The sequence below is a fragment of the Lagopus muta genome, chromosome 4 (genome assembly GCF_023343835.1).
Source record: "Lagopus muta isolate bLagMut1 chromosome 4, bLagMut1 primary, whole genome shotgun sequence".
Lineage (NCBI taxonomy): Eukaryota > Metazoa > Chordata > Aves > Galliformes > Phasianidae > Lagopus > Lagopus muta.
Window position 1 is genome coordinate 60748729 of NC_064436.1, and position 23455 is coordinate 60772183.

Below are 23455 nucleotides of genomic sequence, written 5' to 3' on the forward strand. Positions count from 1 at the left end.
CCAGACATTTCCTATCTCTTGCTTGGTATTCCTGTGCCAGTCATGCACCAGAATACACAGCAAAATCAAGCCCTGGCTTGATTTAGGTCTCACAAAGAGATGTAGCGCACCATGCAAGACTTTTATAACACAGTGTATCAAAATGGATGGATAGAATTTTTGCCTCAAATACAATGAAGTAACCACTATACCAACAAAGGTGAAAGCACTCTATCTAGCAGTTTTGTGGTTGGATTCAGTCATATGCAATCAAGTTACTTCCAGTATAGCTTTTGCTACATTTTACTGTTGACTGAGGAGAAAAGCATTCAGGAAAGCTGCATTTTGGCTTTACCCTGCCTTTCTGTCTTTCTTCAATTTAGAGCTTGTCTTCAGCCTTTAAAGCTATTTCACTGAACTGAGACTTATTCTGTGCGCTCTGCAAGCGAGAAAACACACCCCTGACACTGACCTTTAGATGACTGTATCCTCAGGAGAATGTTAGTTATTACTGCCTTCTTCTCTCTGACAGTGGAAGTCAGATATTCATGGTCCAGAAGTTCAAGAAACAGTCGCAGCTCTACTATTAACTCTTCCATGGCTGAAAGAGAACAAGAAAATCACTTTTTCTAAAATGTCCCATTAGAAAAAAAAAGAGTTAATACTTATTTTTTATATTCTATTATTTTTAGCAGTTCTTAAAAACGTACAGTCTTCCCTGCTGGCAACAGACTGAGCACTATTGGCACATGTAGCAGTTACCTCAAAATAGATGTAGAAAAGACACAGTTCTTCCACATAGCACATCATCAAGCCAGCCCTAGACAACAACACAGGAGTGGCATCCATCTGTTCTTCAAGCACTGTCACTCTGATTCCTCTCCTTTAAAAAGCAATTTCTAACTCCACAACAAAATTACAGCTTGATAAAACTTCCAGACAAATTCATATTCTCCAAAATCTTTAGGGAAAACTACTATCTGCACCATATTTATTCTATTTGCAGTGGAAAAAAAAAAGTTTCTTTTTGCATTTGTTACACTCTAATCATATGATTGCTATTCAGCAGATTTATGAGAAGTCTACGCTTCTGCGTTTCAATACTCATAACTGAGAGTCTCTGGTCCCTTCACTTAAGTGGATTGTCTACGTTTAGTTATGGGTTTGTCTTGGATGGAATAGCTCACATTTCCCTACTTTTTGTGTCTGATGACATTATCCTCATTAAAAGACGAGGGGAAATATTAATTTCATTTCAGGGCCACATCTAGGATTAATCTTAGTTGTTGCCTCATTCTAAAGTGCCTCTACTTCAGTTTTTCTCTACTTATATATGTTTTATGGTATTTTCAAGATCTAACCAGGTGACTGCTAGTAAGTCTCTTCAGACTTCTAAAAAAAGCCCACTATTTGCTGTTTACTCTCTTTCCTACTCTCTTCCCTACTCTTAAAACCTTCTCCAATATGGTTGTTTACCCAAGCAAACCTGGAACTTGTTTCTTCCACTTGTGACGTACAACTGGATGTTTAAACTATGTTTGGTCCAGTTGCATTTGTTTCACCTGATGCTTAAAAATGGGATTGTGCAGGGAAGTCTGAAGGTGCCAGCTACACTTCTGTGAGGGGCTGCTGCCCCTTCTTGTCATTCTACGAATGCAGATGGCACTTTTTATTTGTAGATGGTTATACCTGCAAATATGCTCAGGCCAGGCTGGCAAAACCAACACACTCATAGCAAACACTGTAAGATAAGGCAATACTAAGGCCTGATAGTATTTTAACAAACAACCACAAAAAAAAAAAAATCAATCACAAGAAGTCCACTTCAGCATATCATTTCTGAAAGACACCATCAATTTGCACATACATATCCATCCTGCACAAGTTTTCTCTTCACAAATATGTTCTGCTTAACTAAGCACTATCACTGCAACTATATAAAGAAACAGTAAATGTTTTCATGAAGTATTTTTCTCCAAGATTTTTACAAAGCCTCTCTCATCTCTTTCTCATTCTATACCAAAAGAGAGGATCCAAAATGACAATAAGCATGCCTATATCACTTGAGAACATAGCACATGATATAGTGGCTACAGGTCTTTTTTTTTTACCACCATATTTGCAGCTGGCTAGGAATCCGCCTGAAACCCAAAAGTTCTTCAGGACAGCTGTATTATTTCCAGTTGTTCACATTACAGAAGAAAATACAGGCTTCTGAAGCAAAAAGGAGGAGATTCAGATGATTTAAAGAGACTATTTAAGTCAGATCAGATTTGCAGAGCAATAAGAGATCACAAGATTTGAGGAAAATAAAGAAAATGAACCTACAACTCAAAAAAAAACAAAAAATCAGCTGTGTTGTGCTTTAAATTTTATATTTTAGAAATAAGATGTGTATTCTATTATTAGGTTACAACTACACAAACATTTCAATTACAATGTTCTTTTAAGTCTGCTTTGATTATAAGGTTTACTAATATTATTCTTATGAGCATTATTTTCAATTATCATGGAATATACCAATATTTACTTATTTATGATATTACATGCATTTCAAAAGCAATACCACAGAAATTAGATACTCAATGTGAAATCTACCCAGAACACAGTACTAAAAATGTACATTTTTTGCCTAGTTTTACAGCCACATCAACTACTGTCAATACATACCAGCATATATGCACTTAGAAAGGCATCAAGCACTGAAAATAAGGGACTGTCAATTCCATTTATTACTTCAACATTTATTTGAACTGGCACGTTTTCTAGATTTTTTAAGACAAGAGACTGTAAATAAGCTGAATGGGATGTCTCCCTTCTCCTCTGACCCAGTGAATATGATTTACAAGAGTAACCCCATTTCTCTGGCTAGAACACTGGCTTCTTGAAAGGAAGAAAGAACACGAGGAGTGGAATTAAAACCACTGTACAGTATTTCTAACTTTCTTCAGTAATTAAACATGATAAGATCCTTGTACACTGGAGCTTATTACATAATATAAACAGATAGGTGGCAAAATGAGAAATGAAGACAGACCAAGATGGAGTTATGAGGCAAAGACACAAGGAAGCAACAGAAGAGGAAATAGGATACTGCCATTGAAGAGACAACTGGGAGATGGCATTGGCCCATGTTTCTCCGGAAGCCTCGGTTGTTTATGAGGGCAGACAGTGATAGGACAAAGGGGGAATGGTTTTAAACTGAGACAAGGGAGGTTTAAGTTAGATATTAAGAGGAAGTTTTTCACACAGAGGGTGGTGACACACTGGAACAGGTTGCCCAAGGAAGTTGTGGATGCCTGTGGATGCCCCATCCTCGGAGGCATTCAAGGCCAGGCTGGATGTGGCTCTGGGCAGCCTGATCTGGTTTTTGGCGACCATGCACATAGCAGGGGGGTTGAAACTAGATGATCTTTGAGGTCCTTTTCAATCTAAGCCATTCTATGATTCTACGATGATTATGTGAACATGAGGCCCTCTCCTTCACATCCACTTTCTCTTCCTCCGTGCCTTCAGAGGACATCTGCATTACATGCTGGTGACCACAGATCACTGACCTATCATGACCAAGCTAAGTTACTCAAAGCATTATAACTGAACCCAGCAGCAGTTAACAGCATCACAAACATCAAAGCGTTAAGGAAAGAAGTTTTGAATTTCACTTTCTGTATATGCAGTGACGTCAAACATCCATAAAGAAAAAGAGGAAATGTTGGTTCCCATCTAGTAAGAAACACTTTTTCTACATATTTTTAAAATGCACTTTAATTTATAATGTTTTTGCTGCTTAGCAGAGAACAGAAATACTACCATGAATTGAATTTAGTCCATACATAATAAGGAACTGCAAGCACTTTTTTTTTAAGATAGCAACAAAAGTATTTGTATGTACTTGGGAAAAAACGTTTGCCTGTTTTCAATCCTTGGCTTGTTTTCTGGATTAAAGAATCTTCTTTTTCCTAGAAATGTAGTGATGTGCTCACAGAAAGTAATGGAATTAAATAATAGAAAATCCACATAATGCATATTTTCAGTAAGCAATCATTACTTCTGAAATGGAGACTACAAATGAGAGGGTGATGCAAGTCCCAAAGACAAACATATGCCTCTAGTGAGAGATTACCCTTGGAAATCTGACATCACCACAAAATAAGAATAATAATCAGAAGGATCTCAAAAAGGGGCAAAATTCCTTGACAGTTCTGGCTGAATTCTCCTTGCCAAAGGAATTACTTCTAAGTGGCAGGTGGTGAAAGGCAGGGTGGAGCCCAGAGATGGTAATCACAACAGTAAGCAGATTTTAGCTTGACTGAGGAGCAAAATCACATTCATCATATTAAAAGATGAGGAGTTCATTCTATGCTCAATAGTAATCATAAACCCCCAAAGTGCCGCTACAATTAACATGTTCAAATAAAGAACAATGATACATCCTGAAGCGTTGCCAGGTCTGGATCTCAAGAGTTTTTAACTTTTTTTCAAATGACAGCGCATAAACTATTCAAGCAAGCCAGCAAAAGAATACACCAAGGTAAAAATAATCAGAGAGAGGCAACTGCATCACACTGCAGTTTTTGTTCCAAACCAAAACGAAAACCAACTGGAATAAGATAACATAATGATGCAATTATTTCAAGTCTCCATTTATGGGCACTAGTCTATAACCATTTTTTAAAGAATAGACTTTTTTTACTCGAACTGATTAAAACACTGTTAGGAACAGTGCTATCTCATGCACATGCTTCCTAGGTTTCTCAAACCAGACGAAAAGTCAAGGATGAGCTCTTAAAAAGAATGTCCAGGTTGTTTTTTGAAAACTGCATCAATATCCTATTCACCAATAAATGTTGGAAAATCTACTGACATTGTTTGCTTTCTTTTCTTCATTAGATGACATTAGAATTCCCTTGGTCTACAGAGATTTCTTCATGCTTTTGGATCCACTTTTCTAAATATTATGAAGAATGCAGTTGGGTAATATTATAGAAAAATATATTTTCACTTATGAAGCACTGTCTAGAGTCTTGCATATATTCTCCTCATGGTTTCACTCTTTTTTATGAGAAGAAAGAGGTGTTACTGTTCTGGGTTTCATAACATTGTAATATGGATCACTAGATTAATACCAGAATATGCATAAAAAATGAATGTTAAATGAAATCAAAAGAAGTAATGTTTCTTTAAAAACAGGTACTCATTATTCATTCTAAATGGTATGATGGGAGCAGCCACAGGCCCTACAGAACCCTTTACTGTATCTACCTACTGTAAGAGAAAATGAACTTCTGGGGTATGAGATACACATCATTTAAAAAATATACCGTTTGACATCTTCATTTGTGACCTGGATGATGGGATGGACTTGCATCATCATCAAGGTCATAGACAACTGCAGACCTGGGTAATATATGATAAACTACAGGGTAGGGCTGTCATTGAAACTGACTTCAGCAGCCTGGAAAAAAAATGCTAGAAAACACTTGTAATTGAGCAATGGGATAGAACCAGCCCAAGCAACAGTTTGGGATGGCAGCCACCTGGCTGAAAAGCAGCTTTTAGAGATGTCCCTGTGGCTTCTGGTAGACGAGTAAAGCACTAGTCAGTGGTTTGCCAATGAAGCCAAGGGCCACATGCTGGGCTGTGTTAGCAAGAATAAAGCCAGCAGATGGAGAGGAGTAATCCTTTCCCTTTAAGCAACACTGGTGAGACCACATATGGACGAGTGCGCCCACTTCTGGCCCCGCTGGTACAAAAGAGTCATTGATAAAGCTTAGTGAGGATTACTGAGGTGGCTGGGAGGCAAAGCCTATGACAGATGAAGAATTGACTGAATTCCTGGTACTGAACAAAGTCACAGAGACTACATGATTATATTACATTAGCCCAAGACCACATCCAAGTCTGGATAGGATATAAAATGTGTATTAATCCCTGAGGCTTGTTATATCCTTACCATAAGACAATGCTTCCTGTAAAGGAAAGGATAATTACAGACAGATAGCAGATAAACCATTTGTAGATAATTAATACAGTACTTGTGAAAAGGGAAATCTGGTTTCTATATTCACTGTAAAATCCGAGATGTTAGGAAAGAAAGATTTAGGGGATCCAACTTCTTTGCTTCACTATCAAAGAGAGAAAGCAAACAGATACCACTGGGACGGTCCTAAACCATTGGACAAACAACACTATAGTGCCTGCTTTGCCTGGAGATAAGTTCCTTTTGCTACTGAGGGCATCCTTTCATTGCATCTCAGCCCTCAGTTCCTGCTCCTCACAGTTGGCTTCTTTGTTAAAAACCAATTCTTTCTGAAAAGGAATCTCTGTGAGACAGAAATGGGGGGAGGAAGTGTGAGAAGACAAGACTTTTCACTAGGACAGCTTCTCCTGGTTGCAGAACCCCTTTTTTGCTGCTCTCTGGTAGTGTGTGAGGTGTGATGTGTTCTGTTAAGTACTCTAAAGCCCTCCTCGGTAAAGCAGAGATCCTCATTTTGGCAGTGGATGGCATAACAAGGAAGAAAAGGCAAAAGGGCATGGAAAAAGGTGAATGCTACATAGCAGATGAAGCCCTACAGATAAAGAATAAGCAAGAAGCAAGCAAAACAAACACAAGGATTGTCATTGGGGAATTTTAACAAACAAACAAACAAAAATTATATTTGAGCCTCTCTAAAAACTCATACAGTGATCTTTTGTTTAAACTGGAACTTTCCAGACTGTCACTCTTATTCCAGGCAGCCTGGGGCAAGAGATGCAACTCACAGCCACTAAAAACTCCTCCTGTCTCATGCATATTTATGATCAACCCCAATGAGTGTCAAGGGATCATTTCAGCCACAACCCACACGTATTCCTTCCTTTCTTTCTTCTGCTTCAGTTTCCAAAGAATTGGCTTTTACAAAACCATCTTTCCGAAAAAGCTATCAGAGCTCCATATGCTGCTCTTGCAGTACTTGGATGATAAAACAAGAGGTGGGAAAGCATTAAGGAATGTTTGGACAAGAAACAAGTTGCCAAAAATCCTACTCAAACAGCTAGAGTCATGCAATGAGTGACAGCAATGCAGGAGTATAATCCATTAGCTGAGGCAGATGGATAAGAGTTTATTTTTTTAAAGTTCAGATCAGTGTTTAAGCACTGCCACAGATTTCGGAGAGGAATGCCTGCTTCTAAGCCAGTTCACAGACTCACAAGAAAATAAAAGAATTCAGTATTACAGACATTTACTTAAGTATTAATTATCCACATCGAATTCAAAGTATGTTAGGCCCAAAAAGAAAATGCTGACAATTAGCTACAGAAACTTACAGCAGACTTTAACGAGTTGCTTTCTCTAAAGGTATATTTTGCACACAAGGTTCCTTTTGTTCTCAAAACAAATTTTGTAAAGCAAAAGAGCATGGATTTTACTCCTCCTGCATGCTCAGCAGCCCAGGCAAGGGTCTCACCCTCCTGTGTCAATGCTCATGGTGAGCATTCGATTTTAGTTTCCTTTTCAGATCCTCATTCCCATTCAGACCCTGATGAGGGAAGAAAACTGAGATTTTTTTTTTTCCATTTAATCATCTGCAAATGTATCAGGCAACATCATCTCACCAGCACAAGGAATTCCAGGTCTTGCTTGCTGGCTCCTGCATTAGTTCAACTACTTCATCACTCCAAACCACAAGAGATATGCAACCACGGCAGTTAAGACTTCAGCTGTGCACAGATCTGTCTGTAGGTTAGAATTTCTTCCACAGTTATGGATATCAAATCTGGATTCTGCTGGATTGCATATCCAGCAGAAATGTGAGACAGTAAATTAATGAAGTTCATGGAATAAAGAAAAAGAAGAAAACAATAACAAAGAAATACAAAAATGGCAATGGCAGGCTGCAACTGCACAGTTGCATTTGTTGTATCCTTTATTCATCAATACAATTATTGAAATACACATCAAATATCAAACCAAAAATTTGTTTGAAAAGTCAATGATTACGTCAGCCATACCTGCTGTACAATGCAGGAGTAGATTGCAGTCCATAAATCTGCTCCTAGAGGCTGCCAGTTTGCAGCTAACTCAAAGCCAGAAATGAGATAATACTGTATTTTATAAGAACAGATCCAGAAATCCCCACTTTTGTATGTGGGTAAGATAAAAAAAACGAATACATCCTTTACTCTGACAGAGAATGGAATGGTGCGAGCTCAGATAACACTTCATGTGGGAAACCCGCCACGCTTCACCAGTGCCATAAGAAAATTATGTCTCCTTCACTTCTGAATCTTATTCTTATTTTAGATAATTTCATTGCATGAGAGACAGATCGCTGTCAACAGAAAAAAATATATGTATTAGAGCTTGAGGTAGCTTCGAAATTTAAGACTAAAAGATGAAGAATCATGGAAAAAAAAAGAAATCTTCGTTAAAAAAAATAATAATAATAACATAGAAATGGGTAGAAGATTGCTGGGTACTGCAGGTTTCCTAAGTCAATGTGTTGCACTGAGATGAAAGCACTTGCATACAGAATGAGAAGTCAATTAAATGATGGGAAAAAGCACAAGTGAAAAGCTGGTATTCCAAAAATCCGTACATCTTTTCCATTTCTAGTTTTCTCACTCCTCCCAACCTCCAAGTTCAAGCTCAAGCCAAGCTCATCCAACCAGAGCTGAATTATTTCTTTCAGTTCCTTCACTCATTACATGCCATACTTCATGCCCAGTGAGACCAGTCCAGCATTCCCTATTGTGCTGCCCAATTGTGCTGGCTGCCACAGTGAGTACTGGGAGCCTGGATTTGGTTTGGGTGTCTTGGGTTTCAGCACAGACTGTGCTCCAAATGAGCAGATAAGCAGATCTGCAAATAAAGACAGGTAAGTTTAGCAAGTACATGTAAAAACAAACAAACAAACAAACCTATGAGAATGTAGTTCCAAGAATCTAAATTATGATATACTTCATTAGAGAGAAGAAAATTAGAAGTCAGAAAAGTGCATTTTTAAATAATGACTAAAAAAGATGTCCTGAAGAATGCCCCTGTGACAAGCTGCCTCAGTAAGTAGCAGAAATTTTGCCATTTGACCTAAGGATTGTGCTAGAATTCGAAATGCTATTTTATCACAAACACATACAGCCAGCTTTGAAAATGTAAAGGAACACTTTCTCTATTAAATAGTCTAAGACAATGCCTGAAGGTGATTATGATAGTTTTAAAGAAAAGCAGCTGTATGCATGCAAGGTTAACTTCCTAGACAAAAACTGACAAACCTTGACAAACAATATTATTGTGACAGTGCCTGAGGCACTTGAGAGCATGCTGCATGGAAAGGATCACAAATTCACTGAAATAATTTTTATGAATGGATTTAGACCCTGCAGCTCTGACATGAGCACTACTGTGCCACAAGGTACCACAGGAAATAAATTAATTGTAAAGTTACATACTTTCAATAATCTGAATACTGATATATGGTGTATTTTGTCTGTAGTACTGATCAGGCAAAGCAAAAAACAAAGTTTCAGACCATAAGATTTCAAAGGACTTTTGCAAGGTCATGACATAGGATTAAAGCCACAAACTCCTTTAAAAATCCCAGAGTGGTATTTTGTTTTAATTGCTGACTGCACAGCACGGATCTCTGTAAGATGGCACAGATGACTGAAATTAGTGAAGTTATTTTTTCATGGAAGATTTTAATACCCACAATCAGATCCCTGGAACATTAAACCTTGAATACCGCACAAACCTATAAAGAGAACTCCATCTTTCCCACACTCGCATCAGTTATTCTGAAAACTTGTGATGAGCTGTGTGAGCAGATGGATGAGGTGCTAGGTCAGACATTGAAGTGGTCTACAGCACTCTTAGTTCTGTTGGTTGGGATGTTTCTCATAGTACAACATTCTAGGAGGAATCTTTGTCTGAAAAAAAATGCAGATTCTTACAAATTTGTTTAGGTTCTCTTGGTTTCATATTGATTTGTCTGTATACAAAACTTGGACTTAAAACTGAACTTCACTCACCAAACTGAATAAACATTAATCAATATTTATAAAATTTACATCCTATGTTTGCCAAATGAAATCACTAAGTGAGCTAATTCCCTTTACAAATTAAGGAGAAAAAAAAAGAAAAAAAAAGAAGAATACTTGATTGAAAACTTTGGATCCTTATGTGGTGTGGTTCTCTTGGTTTCAGTGATGCTCAACTGATTCACTGCAATTGCAAACATCTAATACTTGTGTGTTCTGGAGATCTCATTTTAATTACAGATGTGCTTTGAATTTATCGTGAAAACAGTGAATGTATGTTCAACAGACATTACACAATCACTGCCAGTACCTTTCTCAGGCTGCTCTTGGCACACCTCCTGGAGAGGTGTGATCACACTCCCCATGCTCCTTGTCCCCTTTATGATATCGGGTTTGGTAGACGAACTTACATATAGGTCTTAGGCAAAATTTACCTCTGTGGTTTTCCCTCCCCTTGGTTGCTTTCTGCTCCTTATCCATTTCTTCTGCATCTGGTTATGTTGCCCCATATGTCTGGATCAGCTTAGCTTTCCTTCTCCCTGCCAAGCAGCCTCCTCGCTCCCATGAAATCCCTCTTTCTTTCAGCAGTACCCTGCAACAATAATCCTCACATTCTCCCTCGCCGAGTGGTTGGGCCATGTCTCGTCACGCATCTGGTTTCTTTATCTACCTTTAGGCCAGACCTTGCACACTCTTTCCCATGGTAAAAAAAAAAAAAAGTCCCTATTCTTCTGACTGGTTCCCACTAACTTCAACAACAGGATGAGTGCAGAGAAGAAAATCTGTGTTTTAGTTATTAACAGCTGAAAAGCAGTCATTTCACTTCTGTGCAACAGAAGCTAAGTACACAAACAGTTGGATGCGTTCACCTTGCCAAAAGCAGCAGGATGTAGGAATAAGTGCATAGGAATAGGTCCATGGTGATGCACAGCTCCAGCCCAGCCGCTGTGTACATGCCACGCACAGCTGGCCCCTTCCAGCATAGAGGGGACATCAGAAAATGGATTATTCTCCTGGGGAAAAAAGCACTGCAAAGCTCTAAGGGTGTTTGTCCAAAATGCTAGCATCACCAGAGGCAAAACAGAGCTAATGAAGCCAAGGCAAGACCAGGACAAAATATCATCCTAGGACAACTGCAACTCATATGTCAGCTCATCACTGGGCACATTTTTTAAAGTTAAAGGGACAACCTGCCATTTGTAAATTGGCTTGCCAGAGAACCAAGCAACACCAGCTGCTCACTATTACAGCGCCTAAAAACTTCATATTTAGCCACAAGAGAGAAAAAAAACGCTCTTTATACATATTCTTCAGCATACTTTTCTCATGACTGTCTTCTTCTGCTATCAGATGAGTTGATGGAAACCAAGCAGATAAAAACTGGTCATTGAACCCAGAACGAATTCCTCTATTCAAATAATGCAGCTACTTCTGGCGAGACTTCATCAGCATCACTCAGGCAGGGGATACACATTTTGCGGGCAAGAAGCTCACGTCTCCACTTCTCAACGCACTTCTGTCACAGCTGAGGGTACATCCTGACCAATGTGAGCTTCATCAAGAGCTGGGTGAGCCATCTAACTCTTGCCATGTATTCCTGGCTGTGCTCCAGAACAGCGCATTTACCAATATTTATGAAGGTACTTCCCTGTTCTTTATGTATTTATAAGTAACAAAGAAGACGCACTGCCAAATATCCTCCCACTGAGATCTCAAAGGCAAAAACCATCACCCTCCCCCAAGAAAAAAAAAAAAAAAAAAACACAAAAAACCAGCGAGGATTTCAGTTTATAGCAAGTTTGCATATTTTCTTAGTTTTATGTGCATTGTTTTTCCCAAACATAAAACCTAACTATGAAACCACAGAGTGCTGCATCTGTTGGATCAGTGCTATCAAAAATGTGCTGATGCTATCTAAAAGTTCTCCCATTGCATCAGAGCACAAGCAGCACGCATCGCACCGGCCAATGGGCTGGGCAAGGAGCAGCTGGTGCAGCCGAGGCAGTGATCAAACAGCATCAGCCACCTTCATGATGCAAAGGTAAAAAAAAAAAAAGCCACTGATGGCCAACATTTGAATGCTTCCCTCATCTCGCCATCTGCTTCTGCTGCTGCTCACTTGAAAATTAATACAGCTGAGGCTTGAATCAGGAGCTAATGCTGCATCTGTCTTCCTTAGCACTACAGATAATTATTAGCCTATGCATACAGCTCTTTTTGCAACTCAAATCAGGAGACAATGGCATCTAATTTGACAGGTTCCTTCTTTCACAGAGACCAAAATGCTTCATCTGTATCCAGGCACACACTCTAAACAAACTGGACTGGATCTTCTGCCTCATACCCTTTGCTCCCTTTTTCCCTCTTCTTCCCCTACGTACATTGATCAGAGTTAAACAGTAAACAAATAAAATGCAAGTTTCTTTGAAATGCAGAAAGGTCCTTCACAAGCAAACATGGAAAACTCACGGATGGTCTTGCTCTTGCAAATAACACCTCCCAGGCTGATTTCTAAATGCTATTTACCAGTCTTAGACAGGGAGGAAACAACTGAAATTGCATTTTATAATCTTGTTCTTTTACTCCTAGTAGTTTCCTATTTGCTTCTGATTTGCACTTCACGGAAGAAAAGGGAACGTGTAAGAATTTAGTATATATTGTCATAAAAATCCTTGAGCTTAGAACACTCATACAAATCCCAGTTCTGCAGCCTTTAATCTGAAGAAAGTCTCAGAGATGTGTTCCATAAATGTAAATTACAACATCCTGGTTTATTGAAGAAATAATTTCAGAAGCTTCAGGAGAAAAACTCAGAAATCTGTTACCTTCTTCCCCATGTAAGAAACATTAGAAACTGCTTGTAGAAACACTAGCAAAATAAGTATTTTTAAAGCCTCTCGTTAAATTGTTTTTGCATGTACAGTATGTACTTGTAATTCACAGCCTCTTCTTATGACTTAGAAATTGTATACAATAAGAAATAAAGCAGTCAAATCCACTTCCTTGGTTACTAGTGGAACTTCAGAAATGTAAATCTAAGCAAAATGACACCTCCTCCTGTTTAAAGTAGTTTGAAGATGTAGCAAAGGTTATTCTAAAAAGAAAGTTGGCAATCATTTTTTTCATAAGATATACTTTGAGCACCATAGTTATAATAAATAAGATAAACTCAACAAAATGGTAGGAAACAATGAACTGATCCATTGTGTCCTAGCTCCTTCCACTTCTGTTTCTCTATTTGCTGAAGGACATGACATGCATACACATTAGCAGTAGAATAATGAAAGATGTAGAATAATGAAAGATGATCTCCATCACTCCCCTGACAGGGCAACAACAGCAGGCAACAGGCAAAAGGCAGAGAAGGCCAGTGTAAAATGGATGCTATTTAAATAATTTTGGAACTCACGAGAATGGCAGATAGGTGCTTCAAAAAGGCCAGGTTATCCTACAGTAAGACAAGAAATGGAGAGAGGGATCATCCAGCACACCTTAATGGTATTTCTTCAAGAAAAACATTTCCTTCAAAAAAAAAGATTTATCTCAGCATTATGGCTTGCTTATAGGAAAGATGCAAATATGTATATGTGGTAGGTCTTCTACACTGTCTTATACACTGATTTAATCTCTTTTCTCATTATTAGGCCATTTCTTCCCTCTCCACACCTTCCCACAGTTTTTCTCAAAATACATACAAAGACAAAATTAGCTTCTGCTTTCAGTCCAGATGGCAAACTGATGAAAGCTGACTGACAGCCAAATCAAGAAACAAATCAGCACAGATTCTAAAAAAAGCCTTCAAATTTTTTCAAGTGAGAGAAGGAGGAGAAACACTTATCGCATAATGTTTTGAAAGTACTTGATGCTTTCAAGGTAGCACAGACCCACTGAGTACCTTGTTTCACCCATTTGGGATGCAGAGCAGCAGTCTCTGGCTTATAGCTGGGACATGAGGCAACAGCACTTATGGACTACATCTACTAGTGCTCTGTGGAACAACATGTGGCTGCAGTCACAAATTCAGGAGTGTGTCCAGAGAAGGCCATGAAGATGATCAGAGGGCTGGAGCACCTCTTGAGGGAGGCTTGCTCAGTCTCTGGAGAAGGTAACGCTCTGGGGAGATGTCACTCAGTCTTCCAGTACTTAAAAAGGAGCTTATAAGCAGGAGAGAAAACAACTTCATAGCCTGAAGTTAAAGCCTGTTAGTGATAGGACAAGGGGGAATGACTTTAAACTAGAAGAGGGGGAGATTTAGAGCAGATGTTAGAGAGGAATTCTTCATTATGAGGGTGGTAGGGCAGTGGCACAGGTTGCCCAGAGAAGCCGTGGATGCCCCATCCCTGGGGCCATTCAAGGCCAGGTTGGATGGGGCAGCCCTGGGCAGTACGTTGCAATCCTGCCTAGAGCAAGGGGGCTGAAATTTAAGGTTCTTGCTAACCCAAGCCATTCTTTGATTCTATATCAGGCAACAGTGGAGAATCTGTGTCTGAAAGAATCAGGTGGTCATTTTTCAGCGTACCATTTCACAGACATGAACAAGACACACAACACAGCTGGTGCCCCATTTGCAGTGCATGAAGGGGCATTCTGTGCACATCCTAAAGCAGAGGCAGCTGACATTCCCTCTAGGGAGTACCAGCAACGGAAGGGGAAAACAGAATGTTCTGCAGCTCTCCAAATCAACAAACTCAGTGATAACATCATTTCTGTGCTATGGCATCCTATTTGCCTTACCAAATGTATCCATGTAGAGTGTGTAATATTGGTTGGTCAAATAAAAATTTAAGAACCAGAGTTTATCTAACAGTTCCCATTAAAGGCAAAGTTCTCTCAGCATTGATGGCTGCTGAAATAATCTCCAACCATTAGCACATCCACAAATTCAAATCACACTGTGGCCCTCTCACATAATCTGACTAACTTTATCAATTTTTAACGTTGGCTAATTTTGTCTCCCTGGCTTTTGTAACTGAAATGTGGTTCTAAGTCATGCTATCAGGATGCAATGGGAAGACCTTAAGGATTTTCTTAAAAAGTGATACATTTTCACTATATAAAAACACGACAACAAAAAATAATACATACATTAGATAATAAATATTAGATATTCGTACTAGAAAAATAGATAAAAATGCTTCCTAGTATGCTATTAATACTTATGGTCCTTAATGACCTCCTTGGCAGATTCCCTATAATGCCCCCTTAGGCTGCAGCCCTGTGGGTCAGGGCAGGCCTGGCCTGCAGGACCTGCCTCTGTGCACACTGCAGCATGGCTCACCCAGATGTGCAGCCACTAATAAATAACAGTAATGACGATGCTGATGGCAGAACCATGTAAGCATTCACAATTTTCTCGTTTCCAGCCTCTCCCCGCTCTCCAACGCCAAACCGCCTCACAGCACTGGCGAGAAGTCAGATGCTGACAGGCGTCTTGGCAGCACACAGCCCCCAGGCTCCTCACTGGATTAGGCTGACATGGAGCAGGAGGCTGCCGTGCCGCTGCCAGGCAGGAGGAGCGGGCTCAGAGTGATGCTCTGTTTCCTGATACTGTGCTGACTCCACGAAGCCCAGCCTGGGACAACCATCACAGCCCCCAGAACTACGTACTTGGCTTGCACTATCCTGCAGACAAATTGCTCACCTACATCCAGAGTAGTGAGGAAGTGGATAGGATTTCAAGCCAAGCCAGTCATCATTTGCAGCGTGGATTAATTAAAACTACTTAGATTTCACTTTTTACCCTCCCATGCTGAGAAAAAAATAAATGTTTCAGAATAAAAATGATCAGCCACGCCAGTACACTTCCCTACCACTGCACATGCCAGCATGCTGGCTGATCACATGTGGCTAGCATAGTTCTCTCACAAATGATGGTACTTAAATTATTTCACAGGTTACAGTGAAGCTGTGTCCCACTGCAATTGGTTCAGCCTACAGGTCTGAAACCTTGGAGACCTTATTGTTCTGTACAACAACTTGAAAGGTGGTTGTGGTGAGGTCGAGGTTAGCCTATTTTCCCAGGTAATAGGACAGGACATGACGGCCTCAAGTTGTGTCAGGGAAGGTTCCCGTTAGATATTAGGAAAAATTTCTTCTCAGGAAGAGTGGTGACTGGAACACTCACAGGCTGCCCAGGAAGGTGGTGGAGACACCATTCCTTTAGATGTGGAACTGAGGGACATGGTTTAGTGAGCATGGCAGCGATGGGTTCATGGTTGGACTAGATGATATTAGTAGTCTTTTCCAACCTTAATTATTCTAGGATTCTGTGAAACAGGAATGTGGAGAAGTCAAACAAGAGGTGAAAATCATACACAACCAAATCACATGCACAACTTCAACATGTTCATGATGAAATTTCAAGCAACGCCCTCAGTTCTGTAGCAACAGACAGAACTGTTTTGGGAATATTGAAGGAGGAAGGGTGGAAGGGGTTCTAAATAAAAGCCAGAAGTTGTGATTATTATTTGGAAAATTCTTAAGCGCTTATTCTTCAGAGTACAGCGTGAGTATTTATTAAGCCACCCAGATGCACAAGTTTCAGATTGGAGTATTAATATCTCCACTTTCCAAAATAGTGAGGCACAGATGCGCAGCTTCAGACAGCTAAGTGGAACCTGAAGGCTGCAGTTACTCCAAGGCCTCATCACTTCTTTCACCTTTACCTTTCTTTCAGGAAAAAAAAGAACAAGAGCTAGGTGATTGCGGTGAAAAGCAATTGCCTGAGACCACTACAAAAATAAATGGCAAAGACAGAAATGAATTCAGATCTCTGAAAACTCAGCCCAGTACTCTGGTCCTTTGGGAGCACTGCTTAAGTGTAGCAAATCGTGAGCTAATGTCACTGTTGAGCTCTGGTGGCAGTTTCCCAAAGTGTGCTCCACGAGGCCACGGTTCAATGATCCATGCAGCTGATCAATGGAGCAGTGCTGTCAACAGAGCTTCAAATTAAAAGAGAAGAGAACAAGGTTCACTAAGATCCTGTCATGAGTTTTAGGTACCATAACAGCGCCTTAAAAACACAAGTCTTTGGCAATTAGCACAATCATATGACATTTTTCAGAAAACATCTCAAGTTTGGAAAACAACATTTTGTCAAGAGATTATGTTGCAAGCTATATATATTCTGATCCGTAGTTGAGGACAACCCAAGTGTAACTGCTTTCTTTAAGCAGAGATTAGACAGTCCACTTTTTCACACAAGCACTGGGGCAATCAGTTTAGCTTCAATAAATTCTCAGAATTCTACGTAGAGAAGAAACAGCAGGGAGAAATCAGTGAACCCATCTACTACACATACCACACGCAAAAACAGTGGGGGATGTAAATAATGGATCAGAAAAAATAATCATTTTTACAACACTACATGCTGCTCTCAGAAGATTACGGAAATGCTAAAAAGCCAGGTAGAACTGATTCAGAGAAAAAAAAACAAAAACACAGGCTATTTCTTTTAGGAAAGGCAAAAGTGTAATGATAATGACGAAACAAAGGACAGTGGTGTGCTCTAAGGAGAAAGGAGATTAAAAAACTGAAAAACAGTGGATAAAAGGAATGTTTGTTTAGGACTATATAAAACTGTCATGTGAGATTTATGAGTACCGAAAATCAGCAAGGATGCAGAGAATATATTTTTAGCAATATATATTTGGTAATATCTATTTTGGCAATTTTTGTGGATGTCAGTGTGCAGGCACTGGCAGACAGTTAAATGATTAAACTGGGCATAAAACAAACAAACAAACACATCTGCCATTATAGTTGCAAAAATGTAGATTTAAACATCATTCGATGTTTAGCACAATTAATGGGATGTGATCTTTCACAGATACAAATGGTAGTGAGAAAAATTGATGTACAAATTAGATGTGTCCCTTCCTTAATTTACAGAGACATTTTTAGCTTGAGGACAGTCTTTGGTGTTGGATGGAAGGACTGGACCATGTGAAAGACTCTTGTAGCAGTTTTCAGCCAGAAGGACTAAGAGGAAATGGGGATGAGCCTTTAGCACCAAGCACTACCTCCTCCGTTGACTGAGCAATGTTGGAGCAGCAGAGAAAGGTCTCATCTTTTTCCTGAAGCATGGCTGATGGATTGTCCATGAAGCCCCATGCCATTAATCCTACATTTGACTGGTAAAAGGGGAGCTTTGTCCTACTCCAGCTTGATCACCGGTATCTGATGGCCTCAGGAGATCCAGCTTGTACCAGGATCAGGCCAGTATTTTCCAGCAAGCAGAAGTCTAATATAAAACTGTTAGCAGGAAATATTTAATAAAAACTCAGGAATCTGTTCCATGAAGACAGCTCATAATTTTCTCTATCTTTGTTTTACCAAAACATTCTCTTAAAATAACAATGGCCAGCTGAACTGCTCCTGGCAGAGAATTTAGAGCTCTCATCTTTCTTAAGTTATCAAATGAAATTCAGGGTGGTACTATTGAATAAATATTGGAAGAATGCAGTTTTTTAAATATACATGTGTTCTGTGATTAAACCTGACTACGAAGAGATTGCATTCTTGACTTCAGTACACTGCACTACACAAGGCATGAGCAAGCAGAACAAAAATATAGTGGAAATTCACTGTAAAATTGAAGTCAGCAGTCTTGAAGATTGCAGCACTTGACTGGACTGCTTTCCCAGCAACTTTGCTGGATTTGTGATGGATGCACCAGAACTAATAATTGTGCAGCTGCAGGATGAGTTAGCTCTTATTTAAGGAAGATGAATTCTTTTTACTTCATTTAATTGAAGTACTCTGTAACTGCTCAGCTTAAGTCCTCACATAGGAGAAAGGTCAGAAACCCAGAACAGAGGGGTCAGAGCAGCTCCACACCTTCCCAGCAGCCCACAATTACACTGCAGGAGGACCAGCAAGCGATTGCCTTTGTAGATAAAGTGTCATAGGAAGATGATTCAGGTTAACTTTGTAGTTTGCTATAGCTTCTTCAGACCTGTTCAAAGCAACATTTTCCCCACAACTGAAAGCACGAGAAGCTTTTCTAGGATCATATCTTCTATTATAATTGTCTCTCCAGTAATGGGAAGTTTTTTAAACCATATAAAATTATTACACTATGGTATTGGCACTAATACAGCATCCATATTAATACTTTTATTTAGAAAATGTTCCAAGTCAAAGGCAAAATGCCCCAAATCAGCTTACAAGAAATACAACCCAAAGAAAAAATGGTCCACTGGATGCAGCCCAGCTCTGGGAACAGAGGGAATGAGATTATCTTCCTAACTGGCACCAACCCCTACACAGCATTTGGCAGACTACTTGGGTCAGACTTCAGACACGGTGTTTATGATTAAGTGGATAAGCTCTGGTTTCCAAACACAGTAATATATAATGATATTTTAACTTTTATTAAGGGTCAATTCTCAGCTGCGCTGAGAACTGTGACCTTTTGTGGAATTTCAAAATGAAACAATGTGATTCATTTTTAAAAAAGATAAACAGTGACGTAAAGATGCAGGCTTCGGTATCAATCTATTTCCAAAATTACACAAAGATGTTTAAATACTAAAAATTAACAGACATTCGAAAAGAACGAATTGCATTGCTGTTAGCATGGCACAAAGCAACCAAAAGTAATACCAAAAATGTTCTTTTTTTTTGCCCTCCGAAAGTAAAAAGAACTTAATTTCAATATAAACACTACAATTGGGAAGGTAGCGCAAGTTGCAAAAACCTGTAAGTACTTCATTTTGAAAGACAATTAATTTCTGCTTCAGAACGAAAGTTTAGAGGCAAAATAGAGTTTATCTTATGACAGATTATTTTAATTTGAACTTAATGAATCTGACTCTCAAAATACTCATTCTTCCAGTCTTACTGGAGGCTGCTTGAGCAGAAAGTTCATTCTTCCTGAAGTCACGCTTCCTTCTGGATGTGAGTAATAATGTGTGAATGTTTATTTAGTGAAAGAACACTTTTATTTTTGAAAACTAAATAAAAGATGTCTTCAAATAAAAGAAGCTGCCAAGAAGCAGATATTTGCTAGTAACATACATGGTATGTTTCCAAAGCATCTTTTTCTAATATTTAATATTAATCATTTTGAGGTAAAAGAAAGTGTTCTTGTACCTTAAGGGCACGGAGAAATAACTCTGGAGCGCCAATTATGAATGAGGAAACCTGACTGTCTCAGTAGCTGAGCTTGGTGGGATTTCATGTTCTTACACTGTGGGCAGCCCCATGTGTCTAGTGTTGTACCGGTGACCTCTTTCCAATCTTTCTGACCCTGCTTTTTACGTCTAGCTTGTGGTAATCTTGGTGTGGGAGCTTTCCATGTTCTCAAGGAGAGAAAGGAAGAGCAAATGCTGAAGCATAAAAAAAAGTATACCTCAGAAAGCATCAAACCACATACTAAAATAACAGCACATAAAGGGCAACGTGAGGAACAGCTGAAGTCACTTGGTTTGTTCAGCCCAGAGCAGAGCAGACGAACTGAGGGGAGGCCTCACAGCAGCTACAGCTCCTCACAGGGAGTGGAGGGGCAACGCTGAGCTCTACTCTGTGTGACAGCAACAGGGCCAAGGGAATGGCATGGAGCTGCATCAGGGGAGGGGTTAGGGAAAGGGTCTAAGGGTCTGCACCAGGGGGAAGTGGGCACGGAACCGGCTGCCCAGGGCCTCAAGCTCCCAGAGTTTGAGGAGCATTGGGACACTGCTCTCACACATAGGGTTTGGATTTTGGATGGTGCTGTGTGGAGCCAGAGGTTGAACTGAAACATCCCTGTGGTCTTTTCCAACTCGGGATATCCTATGATACAATGATTCTATCAAAGATGGGCTGGGAAGTGGAGAAGATAACTTGCTCCTCCTCTTTGCAGTGAAGTCCCGCTGAGGAAATGCTCTTCTAACCCTTAACATCCCCTAGCAGAGCCGGCTACGAGGCTGAAATTATTCTGAAGCCCTGAGGACCCTTTGCTGTGAACTATGTGTTTATATACAATTGTCTTATGCTGGAGGGTCCAACAACTCCTCAACTACTCATTTAACAGGAATGTGATGTTACAAACTGGGAAACCTTGTACTGCTGGGAGCAGCTCCATGCTGCCATTCCACTTGCTGCCATGGTGAAGTTGATGGCTCTTATATGCGATTCAGTGTCCCTTTCTACCAAAAAGGGTAGCTGAATGTGTGCACCCATACCAGGCTACTACCTAAATGTTTCTTAAAATTACAGTCTACCTGCTTTTATGTGCCTCAATCCTACTGTAGAGGAGACTTCTGTTTTCAGGAGCAAAGCATATTCTTTCCCAATGCCAAAATAAATAAAGGAGTAGGAAACAGGGATGAAACAGAGCTAACAAAGATTTTTCTGCTGAGTGGATGTTTAGATAGTAGACTCCACAGGGATCTGGATGGTGTCCACACTTGTTTATAAGGAGGCTAATCTCACTATCAGCATCCAACAATAAATAATGTTTTGCAAAGAGAATAAAATTTTGCAAAGGGAGATAAGGTTGCACCCCGTCCAAAGCCAAAAGGCAGCAACAAGCCTCATTAATTGGTGCAGAATTCTTAAGGAAATGCAAAAACACAACGCTCTTGGAAAACATCGTCAAATTAGAAAACAATTTCTTAGAACTCAGTGAAAGACAAAACAATAAACAAATGAACTATGACCCAGACAAGAATTTGAAATCAGCTTTTCCGTCTTCTCTGCTGATTCACTGGCACTGACATTCTCCCAGTGGAGGAGCCCAAGAAAACGGGCTGAAATGAAGTCATGTTATAGTATTACTATACTGCTAGTTTCAAGACTGGATGTTCAGGTTGGTTCCTCCTTACCTAATTTCATTTGTCTTCCATACTTAGGGTTAGGTGTATCGGTTTGTATATCCTTTTCATTCTAAACCAAGGCTATATTCATCTCAAGGTTATATTCAGGTATGGAAACAGTAATTACAGTGAGGGTTATTGTACTGTGCCTGAAATTTATCTCAGTCCTAAAAAACTGAAGCCTTCTTTTTAAAAGCCCAGAAGGATTAGCGCAACAAGATAATGGAAAACTCCTGAGGACGCTCCACTCTCAGACCTAAAATGTGATTTGGAGAAAAAAATCTAGGTAAAAAAAACTTCTGACATTCTAGGAAGATGCATTATTGTTTTATCTATGTATTTAATGACATCCACTGGAAATTCATTTTCTACACCAGATGCAGGAAAACTGTTTTACTATAGATGCCTATTAATATCTGGGTAAGACTTCTAGCTCATTTAACAATAGCTACAAACAGCCTCAGTCATGCTAATGGCTTTGAGGTTGCCCGGATTTCAAATAACCTAAAGATGAACAATGCAACGTATCCAGTTACTGAGCCCCTGCAAATGGGCATTAAATGGGTACTCATATTTGCAGGAACAAATCTTAGCTGAGCTGGCAGAAATCATTTATCTGGCAACTGCCTGAGCTCAGTAATAGTTTTATTGATTTAAAGAATATTCTAAAAGTTCAGAAGAATTGCCATGAAGTCAAACACACATGAAATTCTAATTTTATTCCAAATTTGGACTATAATCTTTCTAATGACATGTCTTTCTCAAATTTCAAGTCTTAAGAGTTCATGAAAGTTTTGAAGGTCATTCAAAAAGATATTCAGTAAGAGTAAGTTATAATATAGAATAATAATTAGAACAGTTCCAGAGGGCAGTTGTGTGATCCAACTTCCCCTTCTCATTCCTGAGCATCTACTGAAAAAGTACACAAAACTTCGCATTCTGTTTTGATACACATAAATAATTTATGGGTAAACCAAAACTGTTTTAACAAAAGAACCAGTATTTGGTAAATACAATTTGCAAGAACAGAAAACCTGTAGCGGCTGTTTATGATGTGAGTGCTAGTTAAAATGACTTTAGATTATACGGCACCAAAAAGAGAGTAATCAAAACTAAAAATATAAGAAAAACAAAGAGGGAACCGTATGATGATCTATTATTATGTATTTTAAATGACAGGCTTTGAGGTAAATACAGCTTTCTTTAAACACTAAAAGGTTAGTCTAAGTCAGCTTTTTGTTCTGCTTTGTTTCTAATTTATGAAAGTCAGTTGCTATTATTGGAGCCATTCCCTTCTTAATGCTCTAGTGATAATGTGCTTCGTATCCTGCAAATAAACATGCTCACAGAAATGAACCACTGCTGAAGAAACAGAAGAGGGTGAAAAAGTGATAAATTAATCACCTAGCATCACAACTGGAATAAAGGACTTAATGTTTTCTGGCAAAATACAAACATGCTGAACAAACATTTGTTTTCCCTAAAGAACTGTCCATTCCAAGCAGCACAAAAGAGAACTAGCTACTTATCTTTGAACAGTCACATTTATGCACATTGGCTGCTTATGAACTGCCCTTCCCAGGCAGATCTGCACACCAAAACACCACAAGTGTTTTTCAATTCTGGTAGTCAGGAAGGTATATGAAACCTAGAAGAGATGT

At 39.3% G+C, this 23455-nt stretch overlaps 1 protein-coding gene across 7 annotated transcripts in view; it reads right to left on the reverse strand.

The window, feature by feature from the left end:
- AFAP1 (actin filament associated protein 1) overlaps window positions 1-23455 on the reverse strand; it is a 107384-nt gene that overhangs the window by 59239 nt on the left and 24690 nt on the right. For all 7 annotated transcript variants that reach the window (XR_007376526.1, XR_007376524.1, XR_007376525.1 and 4 more), the window contains exon 2: window positions 452-580. Coding sequence is in view for 4 of the 7 variants with exons in the window: in XM_048942459.1 (XP_048798416.1) it covers window positions 452-578 (127 nt within the window). In the remaining 3 variants the exon portion in view is untranslated. The remainder of the gene's footprint in view (window positions 1-451; window positions 581-23455) is intronic.